Source organism: Semicossyphus pulcher, unplaced genomic scaffold (genome assembly GCF_022749685.1).
Source record: "Semicossyphus pulcher isolate SPU_LCO1_2020_fin unplaced genomic scaffold, fSemPul1.0.p SCAF_16, whole genome shotgun sequence".
In the NCBI taxonomy this organism is placed as follows: Eukaryota; Metazoa; Chordata; class Actinopteri; order Labriformes; family Labridae; genus Semicossyphus; species Semicossyphus pulcher.
In genome coordinates this window covers 7,163,504-7,176,090 of record NW_027211670.1, presented here as the reverse complement: position 1 = coordinate 7,176,090, position 12,587 = coordinate 7,163,504, and the positions used below count along the sequence as shown (strand labels likewise).

General features: G+C 40.2%; 1 protein-coding gene across 1 annotated transcript; it reads left to right on the top strand.

Moving 5' to 3' along the window:
- Positions 1–6,914: 6,914 nt before the first annotated feature.
- Positions 6,915–10,132, top strand: LOC138593703 (transmembrane protein 100-like). The gene has a single exon (XM_069664789.1). The coding sequence runs from the start codon at positions 6,915–6,917 to the stop codon at positions 7,386–7,388; it is 474 nt and encodes a 157-aa protein (XP_069520890.1). The 3' UTR covers positions 7,389–10,132.
- The last annotated feature ends 2,455 nt before the right edge of the window (positions 10,133–12,587 follow it).

Below are 12,587 nucleotides of genomic sequence, written 5' to 3'. Positions count from 1 at the left end.
TAACCCTTTATTACAGCTTGATTTACCCTCATATTATGTACTCTAATACTGCTTGGGCTGCCTCATGTCCAACTCATCTTAATAAGATCTTTCTAATCCAAAATAAATTTTTGAGAGTGATTAGCTTTTCTAAAAGATGTGACTCATCTGCTCCTCTCTTCAGAAAATACAAACTTCTATCAATTTTTGATGTGAACAAATACCAGACTTGTATATTTATGTATAAATATGTACACTTAACGCATGACCTGCCCAGCTCTTTCCAGAATTTTCTTTATGATTTCATCAGATATTCACTCATATTCCTCAAGACACTCATATGACTTTCATCTTCCGTATTGTCGGACTTCTCTTAATCAATTTTCTTTGAAATACAGAGGAGCATCTCTCTGGAACAACCTACCTCCATCACTACAATCAACATCAACATTATCATCATCAAAAGCATCTGAAAAGGACTCTAATTAGCCAAGACTTTTAACACTATATAGATACCATTTCAATGCATTCCACTCTGTAAAAATAAGCCTCAGTCTAGTCAATATATCTTCAATAATGTTGTATTACTACTGCCTAGTCTCAAAATTTTGATCACTCAGGAAATTTTTGTTTTTATCTTTTAGTGGTATGTACTCGGGGAGGAATCTTCACAAGCCTTTTTTGGCTTCTAACCTCTCCGGCACAATGTTAATCTTTTTTACTAATATTGTTATCGTCTGTTTTGTGTGCGTGTGTATGTGCAAATAAATAAATAAAAATGTCCCATATATGAACTGAAACTGAAATGAGATGATCTACAAAAATATATATTATAAATGATTATAAATACTGTATATTACTTCTGTCAGCCACTCATTTAATTAACACACAAACACATGCTTTCATACATACAACACATTGTGAGCACAACTGCGCTAACTTCCTGCCCTGCGATGTTCTTTCCTTGTTCACTTCACCTTCTCATAAACAATCACAAGCTCCACTGACCCGCAAGGAATCTGCGTTCATGTGTCTATGTGTGTACAGTGGGTGGTTTTATGTGTGCGAGTGTGTGGGTATGTGTCTTTGTTCATGCCTATCTCCTGCACAAAGCTGTCCATTGTTACCAAGCGTGAACGGGTGATGGCAGCACAGCGGCCAGTAGCGTGTAAGATCTTTCTATAGCTTTCATCCTTTCCTCCCCCGCCTCCTCCTACATCTCTCTCCACGTTTTTTCCCACCATGTGTAGAAACACTCACACAATCCATTCTTGAAGGCTGCTATCTGACTGACCTTCTTTCGCAAATGGTAACAAACACATAGCAAACAACTAGCACTGCGCATATAAGCTTTTATGCTTTACGCTAAGGTTATGGCTCAATTATCGCTTTGCTGCTTAAAGGCTGCTGTGCATCTATGACACAGACACCCATTACATTGTAGCACCTAAGTTCATTCAGTGTGGAAGGCAGGATCGAACAATTGTTCTCTGGAAAAGGATGTTAGGGCATTTCAGGACATTTACCACAGTGTTACCAGTGGTAAAATATCCTAAGGCGTCAGACAAGGCCCATTAAAAACATTGTCAGCATTTTTACAGCAGATTGGCTGCATTTGGTTTGAACTCCCTCAACACCTATGGAGGCTGGATACCTCAGCAATACGCCAGATAAGACTTCATTAAGACGATTGAAACACATTGCTAATGAACAAATATTACAACAGTATTATCTTATAATAAATATCTTTAAACATACTTACTTAAAACACGCACTATTAAAACCGGCAATTATATAATTCCATAATGGTTCAAAGGCCAGCAAGATCTCCTGTAAAAGTGCGAACATAAACAAAGCTAAAACTTAAAGCTTAAGATCCTGACTGCAATAATAATATGAGGAAGCTATCTACATGCAACCAAACTCACTAAATGATAAAATGTAATGAGTTACAGCTCTAAAATAAAGCATATGTCATGTTGTGACACATACAACAACACATAAGTAAAATTAGAGCTTTTTGTTGGTTATGAAACACACTGAAATTAATTCTGATTACTCTATATGACTTACAAAAGCAAAGATTGATCATTTCTATATAGTTATTTTTGATGCCTGAAACTGCTGGCGGGGGGTAGGTGTCAGGCGAAACGATTAACTGCACGCTGCCTTTGTTGACAATTTCCACGGCAAAAATTTTAAGTGAGTGATACATATGACTGTTAAAGAAAGCAGGATGACATTTTTTGTCAAAAACCACAACTGAAACATGTACAGGACAAAAACAGCAAAGAGATAAGAGGTACAGCTTTGTCCACAGGGGGCGCCAAAATCAACACAAACCAAGAGTTACTCACAGCAGCTTTTAAGTTCAAGTTAATCTGAAAAAGTACCGTCGTACCTTCGGATGAACATGGAGCTTTGATTACATCAGTTGATATTGTCAAGGCCTCACACATTGTCTTGTTGTCATACATTAATATGTGATAAGGTGACCTCTTGAGTACAAGGGGACTTAGATAGGGGAGACCGGGGCATCTTGTCACACTTTTCATACTCTTTTATATATCTTGGGATCAATACATCATAGTGTTTAAAAACTGTATACCAAATGAGAGAACAAAGTCTCAGGCATATATTATGTATTCATTTCATTTTCATATCTTATTTCAGTACAGAGTTATAGGCTTATAAATAGTGAGTGTGCACATGTGACACCTTATTGTCACACTATGTGGGGTAGGATGTCACACTAGATTTTTCAACAAATAAAAAAAGAACCAATTCATTGTTGGGTTATTTTTTTACTTCCTGGAACAGAACCGTGGCACAGCAACCCAAGTCTATCTTGGACGGCTGTTTGCAAATGGCTCCAAACAAAAGAGGCACAGGCACTCATCTTCATTGGATGAAGATGCATCTGGAGTCTTTCCTTTTGTAACTGCTTTCTTTGGTGTTTTAGATTTGTTTTTAGATAGATTATAGATTTTTAGATTTGTTCCCCCCACATTTCTTTTGGAATAGATTCTTCTTCTCTCTACCTTGTGCCTGCCTTTTACTTTTTTACCTTGTAAAAAGGTAAGCACAGGCAAGGCAGGCAAGAAGTGCCTCCTTCACTGGTGTAATATATAATTCCTGACCATCTCTTCTCCCTTCCTTCCTTCCTTCCTTGCTTCCTTTTTTTAAAAACACATTCACAAAATTCAAAATTACATATGACAACAGTTTGACAAGCAGACTCTCTGTCTATGTTTACTGGCAACTTGTCATCGTGATTTTTAACTTGTCTCAAAATCACTGAGACAAGTTACCCCAAACCACCATGTTGGCTATTGTTTGCTATATCTATATAAGCTAGCCTAAAGCAGGTCATTAGCAAAAGTATGTGAAAACTGGTAAATCAGCCCTCACCTCAGTTAACAGTGTGCTTTGCTTGTCACAGAAAAGATATGACATCAGACCAAGTAGATGCACAAAACTAGTATTCAACTTTTAAGTAGCGCCCTCTTATGGTGAAAATATTGACAATGTGACAAGATGCCCCGGTCTCCCCTACTCTATGAGCTTTCTGCCTTACAAGATTCATTAGCTGGATATTGTGCGGTGACAATGAGGCCTGGCCCATTAACCCACCAATAACAACTTGGGACTATTTTCAGTGTGTATCAAGTCAAGAAAATCTAAATGAGAATCACAGACATCTCTAACTGGATATTTCGATTTGCAGTCACAGAGATAGCACGGGTGTAGTAGCAAGACTTGTCAGCCAGCCAGTCTTACAGAGACAGAGATTTGAGCAGGGGCAAGTACGTAACACTAAGAGCCTTCTAATGCAGTCATAAGTGCTGTGTTCATGAAAGGAGTTGATATATAAATACCCTCTCTTTAAGTGTCTTTGACCTCCTAAGTGTTTATGTGTGTTCATGAGTTGTGACGTGTTTGCCTACAGTTTTAGAAAAGGATGGATGTTCATTTTTTAGTGGATGATAATGTAATTTTTGATATATGGATATTTATAATACATAGGAGAAAATTATTGAAAAAGTTATTGAACAATTATTCTGTAAACATGGTGTTTTTCAAGTCTGCTGACCATTATAAGCACTTTACACTACATACCATGCACACCATTCTTTGAACATTGACCGATGTCGATAAATATTTGATGACTTTTAAGATAAAGTGCTGTCCAGTACAACCTGTTAAAACCTCTTAAATGACATCATCTCTTCCTGGCTTTAAACTATTAACTGCACCACAGGATTAAAGCTTGATTGGCCCCAATGCGCCTTTTCCGCAACCAATTTGGCATGTCACAACAGCTAGAGCACAGGTGTAAATGACGTATTATCATAACAGCTGTTAGTTTCAGTGCTCTTGCATTGTTCGTGCTAGCACATGCTGGGACCTTTCAAAAGAACTAAACTATCATTATTTCTCTTAATAACACCACTGCTTTTCTTGAAGTCAAAATATGTACTATAATAAAAGGCCTGTTGCAGTGCTGATTGAAAGCAATGATTTCCGGTGACCAAAACACATTCTTAACTTAGTGAAAAAAAGGCAAAGATCTCGTACATCTGTGTATTTAACAGCAGAACAGCTTCTTCTGTCTTGTGTTCACTCAAAATATTTTGGCTACACTGTTAGGGAGCCGTCATGTCATCCATCTTTTTATACAGCCTAAGACTGAAAGCAGATGGGACTTTTTTATTTATTTGTTTGGCCTTTTATGCCTTATTGACAGAGAGGAAGGTTGACAGAGTCGAAAACAGAGGAAGAGAGAGTGGGGAGGATGCAGTAAATTGCCAAGGCTGGGAGCCGAATCTGGGGCCGCTTCATCAAGGACTGAGCCTCTGCACATATGACGCGCGACCCAACCATTGTACCAAACCAGTTCCCTGTAGGTGGGACATTAAAGATTCTCCTTCCTTCAAAGGACATGCTTTTAAGTGCTTTTAGCATTTTGTTTGTTTGGGAAAGACACCCGGCTTTCAAGGTCAGTACACAAACCTCATTTGTCTCTGTTTATTGAGGCTGGAAAAATACAAAATCTCTTATTTAACAGATTGTTTATTATTTCCATAAACTGCATAAATAATACTGTGACACCTTTTGCTTTGTCAGCTGCCTTTTTGATGCATTAATTTAAGCACTTTGGTCATCGCCATGTTGGGTTTCTGGAGCCAAACGTGAGTATGTTTGGACGTAAGGGTGGTGCTGAATAGGAGAGAGGGGTTGGCATAGGCTTAGTTATCAAAGCTTTAAAGTCTATGCCCGCGGCTTCTTCATTAGGTGGTGATTGGAAAAGTTAACCATCATGTTCCCAAAGGAGAGACAGATTCTATTTGTGGAGGTTTATATTTATCAGACTAAAGAAGCTCAACCAACGTTATTGCCAAAATCAGAAATGGGATGATAAGTGCAGATCTTGTCTTGTGGATTGGGAGAATTCATCGCCTCCAGAGAGAAGAAAATCATGAAGTGCACATGCACATGCATGATTGCCACTTATGCTCCAGTACTGGTGATACGAGCCATCCCCAGGGACGCATGCTGCTGGCTCAAGTGTCTCAATGTCATTGTCTGAAAGGAGAAACGCGAGCGTGGACAACATGGAGACATGGAGCGAACAGTGACGAGGTTGTCGATGGTGACAAGACTGGCTGTCGTGCCTTTCTGAAGGGGAACACGGATGACGCACATGATGAAGGGCAATGCAGGAGAGCCGTGTTTTCAATTACTGTGGAGTGAATGATTTCATTTGAATCCTGAATTAGATATTGCTATACTGAATGACACTGTTTTTAATATGTGAACACCCCTTAATTCCTATGTGGGTGTTTTTTAATTTTCCAAAAAAAAAACATCATTAGCTTTGAAAATGTATTTATGTATAATGTTTCATGGCCTGTCTGGAAACAAGCCTGGTTTTCACATTAAAAAAGTGACATTTTGGAGATAGTATTACCACCTAACAGTAATGATACACCATACATTTGCAGTATATGCTGCCTATTCTGTGTATACAGACAAACCAGCAAGTCAGTGCTGTTAGCATGATGTAATAAAAACTACAATAACGTTAGCTCTAATGTTGCAATGTTTTCAATTTCACGTGATCTCTTTTGCTTTTGAGATACACAGCAGTGTTTTCATCCTGCAGACCACAGAACGAGGCACTACTTCAGGGACCTCTCGAATTTCTCGTCACACTAAATAATGAATTAATATCATTGAATGAGTCCTCTGAACAGTTAACCTCACCCCCACCCCTCCTTCCTGAAATCACTCTGCTGAGGGAGCCAATCAGAGCATGGCATCCAGTCTACCACTAGTCATAGGCCCCGCCTCCTTCACTGTGTGATTATATAGCCTATGGACGTCGGCATCACGGCACACACACTGCTGCTGCTGCCGTGAGCAGCTCGGGAGACGAGCCTGCACCGAAACATGTCACCCATTGATGTCCATTGAAAATACAGGGTGAGTGCATCCTCTTTGCAGCTGTGTGTTTGAGTGTGTATGTGTGATAGAGGCTAAAAATAAAAAGTATTTATGTGATGTGTTCTCTTTTTCCTCTGTATTTTAACCATTCTCTCTATGATTGTTTCAATCTGTAGCCAGGGTAAAATGTGTCCCCAGTTTTTGTTTTTTCCTTTCTGTTTTTGGTATATTCTGTTATTTTTCTTCCCGTCTCCCTCTCTCTATTTTCAGATTTTCTCTTTTCATCTCTCAAAATACAGGCACATGCTGGCAAGTATAAAGAGCAACAATCGCAGCAACCTAACTGGAGTTGACAGCACTAGAAGCAGCGTTGGAGAACCCCCGTGTAGCATCATAAGCACCAGTAGCAATCACCGGCCGCACGCTGAGAGAACCGCCGCCAACAACCCGCCTTTCTCACACTGTTGCCCAAGGACACTAGCTCCGAGATGGGCTGTTCCTCAGGCCGCCAGCCCCCGGCCCCGGTACTCCATCCGGACTTGGACTGCGGCAACAGCAGCGAGGCCAACACCTTACCACAGGACTCTGAGAACCAGAACCAGGGTTTGAATGGCTGTGCAGAAGGAGGAGAAGGGGAAGGAAGTGTTGGACGAGACCCAGTCAAACCTCCAGAAACTCTCCCTACGCTGGAGAGACTTGCCCAGGCTACAGGCGGGACAGAAAAGTCTTGGTACCGCTGCGTGTTCCCGTTTGGTGTGATATCACTAGTGATTGGCATGGCGGGCACGGGGGTGACTTTCACCTTTAATACGCTGCTCCAGACCAAAGTTGTGTCTGTTGCACTGCTGTGTGCGGGCGTTGTGATGCTGTTAGTGGCAGCTGTTTGCTGGAGGGCCCACAGACTGAGAAGGAGGAAAAAGAAAGAAGGGGGATTCTTCAGCGCTGATCAGGGCACTTTGTGATGGAGGGAAGGCTTACTGCCAGATTCCCGTCTAGTCACGGGACTTTTTGAACAACTGAAGAAGAATGAGATGTAGGGACATCCATGCTTTTCCTCTATGCATCATGACAGAGTAGTTAAGCAGGTAGAAGAGCTGAATATGACAATGTTGACTAAGACCAGAAGTTAGATATGTCAGAATATGTCAGGTTAGTTTAGGCATCGTCACCACCCTGAGCACATAGAGTGGAGTGCCACATGAAAACTCCCTCTCGCCTCTCCTGTTCTTTCCTCTAATCGATTTATTTGAGGATCAAGTGTTGCAAAGAGCTCAGAGTACACTTTAAATGATTGCTTGGAGACCGGCCTCTGGTGTCAGGGAAGAGTGATCGAGTGAAAGGCACCTCAGGAATAGTTATTTCACACTTCCTGATCTTCTATCTGCGGCTCGACGGTTCGCAGTCTCCCTAAAGAGGTGCGCCTGTGTGGGACAGGAAGTGTTATCTATAATCAGATATGACTGTCAGGAGTCTGGTAGACATGATCAGAGCAACAGTCTGGGAGGAATTGTCAGACTTTTGTGTTTGTGTTGATAGAGGAGCTCAGTGTCATAAGTTGTGAAACCCGGCCTTGCTTGCAAATGAAACATTATTTCCCCTCCCAACAAAGCCACTGTTGAGGTGCCCTTTTGGACGTAAACCTCTCAGTCTCTTACTTCTCCAGTGCTGTTGCTCATTAGGTGAAAGTGCCCGGCAGCAGTCAGTGGTTGTATCTGAAAGGGAAACACGGAAAAATCATGCGAAAGAAGCTAGCATGCTAAGCCAATTTTCCCCTGGTGAACTACTCCACAAATAAACTCTCTCTGTTATGTTTCTGTCTGTAGTGCCAATTTTGTGGCACATAGGTCAACACGTCTCCTTCCTGCTACCAAGCTTTGTGGTGGAAAAACATAATCCAGCAGTGCTGGATCAATAGAAACCACCACTCCGTGAAGTACTTAGCTTTGAAGGTAATGGGCTACATTTTTCAGTCTCCATGGATGAAATAGCTTTCCCCAGCACACTTGGCCTTGTCAAAAATCACTCATTGATTGTATGACGAGGAAATCCAATTTGAGATATGCTTCAGCGAACATATACCAACAAAGAAAAAGCACACAACAGCCTTCTTCTCGTCTCTACTGGATTCCTCTGATCCTTGAACCAAACAGAGGCGACACCATTGGACATTAATTTCTCCCTCCTTTTTTCCCCTTCATTCCCTGCTCTCCAAGGAAGGGTGCGAGAAATGGACATTAGGTTAAATCTTTCCTCTGCCATTCCCAATGGATCAGGTTAGCTATATAACAGAGTAGTAGCTATTGTAAAATCCTGTCTGTATGCATTTGTCCTGGATATTGTACTTTCTTGAACACCATACGCTAGAATCAGAAGACTATAGGCCAAGTGAGATGGGGTTTTTTTATCAACTAGCTTTAAGCAATTCTTTTCTTTTAGTAACTTTTTTCTTTAAGGAAGATTAAAATCATTGTTGTGGGGCCAAAATGTAGCAGTATCTCATCCACAATCACTACAGTAGTGTGTGGTCTATAGCAGCAGGTAATGTGGTTTCAAGGAAGACCCAGCAGCTTCTTGTCCGCTGTAGCAAAGTTGTTGTTTTTAAATAATAATGTTTGATTTCTATCTCTGGTAAAAATGTTTACTGGGCATCACACACAGTCCAATCTCTTGCATGGAGTTACGAGTACTGTTACCATGTGGAGCGTGCACACCAAAGCTACACTTAATTCTGTTTCTCTTGGTTTCTCCATATCGATTATCCTGTTTCACGGGGAGCTTTCACAGTCTGCTCATAAAACCCAAGCTGACTCCCTCACAGTATTGATGTGTTCATTCATGCGCACACGTTTTTGTTCTGAAATACTGTGTATTCCTTTTAAAAGACATATCATAAATGCTGTTGGTACAGATTCTTATCGAGAGTGTAGCCACATTTCTGAATGTACCTCCAACAGTGAGTGTCTTATGAACATCGTTGTACAGACTGTAAAGTATTTAAGTATCTTCTATTTTGAGTAGACAGAGCAGATTTAGACCTTCAGTGCAGTATTTATCTATTTCACACAGTTGCTTACACTGCCATTTTTATGTCAGCTGTTATGGCTTTCTGGTTGTAATGATTTTAAGTGAGTTGCTGTGTGTGTTGTAATCGTTTCATTCCAAAATGAGACATCTGCCATTTGAAGAACTGACACAGACAAAGTGAAATTTCCAATTAAAGGCAAGTACTTGATGGGTTATAATTATAGTTAGTTTAAAGACCAAAACATGCTGTTTTTAAACATTTCAAACAGGTTAATTTAAGGTTGTATTTTTTCAGCCACACTTGATAAATGTACATGGGTTTGGAATGAAATTATTCAGTTGCTTATGTGGTTGTGGTCAATTTGCTTTGAGTTAAATGGCATGGCCCAGCTTTTCTCTGAGTGCCTTTTACTTGCAACATCAATATTTCTCTGTAAGGTGCAGTCGATGTAAGCTGTGCAGGGCCGACTGATGCCGGTAATAGAGGAGAAAAAATGTTTATTTTAATCAAGTTTGTGTGAGTGTTATAATGGGCATGGAAATTGTAAGTCACGATTTGATACGGTTCCTTTTGTAAATAACCAGAAATACCAAATATATTTATCCAGAAGTTTATTTTTTGTCTCTTAAATGTGTGTACATTTTTGTTGTTTACTGTAAGATGCTAAAGCACTGGATTAAATGCAAATGTCACTTTTGGAAACAAGCTCTCCAGTCGTCATTTCTTTTCACTATGACGGGAGAGTGCTTTTGTTTAGTGTCATTAGGAGGGTCGTTCAGGCAGAGAGGCTGGAAAGAGTTAGCAGCCCTGATGGTATGACCATTTCTCACTCGATGACCTTTTAACATCCTCTCTAGTTAAGAGCAGGGGCAGTGCAAGCCACAGCTGGTGCCATCATGCTCTTACAGCACTACATGCTAACTACTATACACTGCATTAGATACAGTACAGTTGTTGAAGTGATTTTTGTTGAGTATTCCAGATCAGCAATGGGGACCAAATGGAACAAAGACTAAACTTGTTAACATTAACAATTCACTGTGCAACATAGTTATTTATTGTATTTACAGTGAAAAATACTGTTCTCATTTATATATTATGTTAATCTATTAGGTAGATGTATGATTAAATATTATATATAGATAAGATAAATAACATTGAAGTGTCCTTCAAACTGGCTTCTCCCCTTTTGGACTTCAAATTCCAGAAATGTTAAACCTCTTCCATTCCTTAAATATCATGTGGCACATATGGCATTTGGAATTAAATTTAAGATCTCCAATCCTGCTCCTGTAGAGCTACCTTCCTGCATGTTTTAGGTATCTCTCTGACACACCTGATTTGAACGATCTGCTCGTTATCAACCAACTGAAGCATCTCAGGGGATCCATAACGAGCAAAACATTGGAATCAGGTGTGTTAGAGTTCGGAGTAACCTGAGACATGCAGGAAGGTAGCTCTTTAGGAGCAGGGTTGGAGACCCCTGACATTAAAGATACACTACAACACACAAATACATTAATAAAGTATTAAAATATGTACTTTTATTATTGTTAGAAATCTTTTAAGTTCATTGGACTTCTTTGCAATAGCTTCAGACTCACGTTGAAGTCTGAGCTCATTGAATTTTGCAATCCTAATATTATGTAAGCATGAAAACAATTGTAGCATTTAACACAGTACAGCTGAGGCTGACAAATGGCCGTCATTTAGCAGGTATTTGGTATTACACAGATTCAAACTTTGATCTAATGAACAAAACAACTGACAGAGGATCACAAGAATCATTACAATACACCTAAAGGAACATATGAATGTTGTGACACTTCACTCAAAACCACAAACGTTAAGCTTATGTTGGCACGAAAAGGAAACTCAGATAGTCAAGTAAGGCATTAGGATTTATCCTTTAGGTAAAAATAGATCCAGATCCAGAATCCAGATGAATGGAGAAGCCTAGTTTAAATATTTCAGTCTGGACCAAAGTGAAGGACAGACCAAATGATGGACAGACCAACAATCTGTCACTTATACAGAATGAAATGTTTAGAGTCACTGTTTACCATAACTCCGCCAAACCTTCTCGTTTAGCTCAAGAAGAATCAGAGATAATACTTAGCAGCTCTGGTGGACATTCCTGCAGTCAGCATGCCAATTGCACGCTCCCTCAAAACCTGCGACATCTGTGGCAGTTAGCTGTGTGATAAAACTGCACATTTAAGAGTGGCCTTTTATTGTGGCCAGCCTAAGGCACACCTGTGCAGTACTCATGCTGTCTAATCAGCATCTTGATATGCCACACCTGTGAGGTGGATGGATTATCCCGGCAAAGGAGAAGTGCTCACTAACACAGATTTAGACACATTTGTGAACAATATTTGAGAGAAATAGGCCTTTTGTGTACATAGAAAAAGTCTTAGATCTTTGAGTTCAGCTCATTAAAAATGGGAGCAAAAAACAAAAGTGTTGCGTTTATATTTTTGTTCAGTGTACAAAGGCTCCGGGTGTCTCAGGACATATGAAGACAGCTTCAGAGCAGGCCTCTGGCGTAAGAGATATACTACTATACAATATATTGACAACTTTCAATACGGTTTTTCACTTTTACATCACAACACAATATTTTCTGCTGTTACTTATTTTCATGGATCCTTCCATCCAACCATTAGCATGTCCCATGTAACTTCAAATCAGTATGCTGCAATTATTAGTCAGGCCCATTTTCCAAAACACTCAGCAGCAGAGCCCTCTATTGATTTTCACCGATGCATACGAGCTCATCTCCATCTCTGTACCTTTGTGACCACAGATGTTTCTATGAATATTCAAATGAGCACCCATCTTGAATGCGCCCACGCTTTCTCCTCTTCCTCGTACTCCTCCTCTCATCCACCCATTTATAAAGGATTGTGTCATTCTCTCTCCCTCTCCTGCTCCCCCCGGACTGAGCTAAAAATAACCCAGGCTGATGTCGAAAGCAAGGGAGAAGGCAGTGAAAGGGGTGGGCGTCTGCTTGAGAGAAGACTGTTAGAGTGGAAGCGGGAACAGTTCAATTGCACCTAACAATTTTCCTCTGCATAATTGCAGGTAAATGGACATATTAAAACCAATTGCGAATGTAACTAAGGTGTTGATA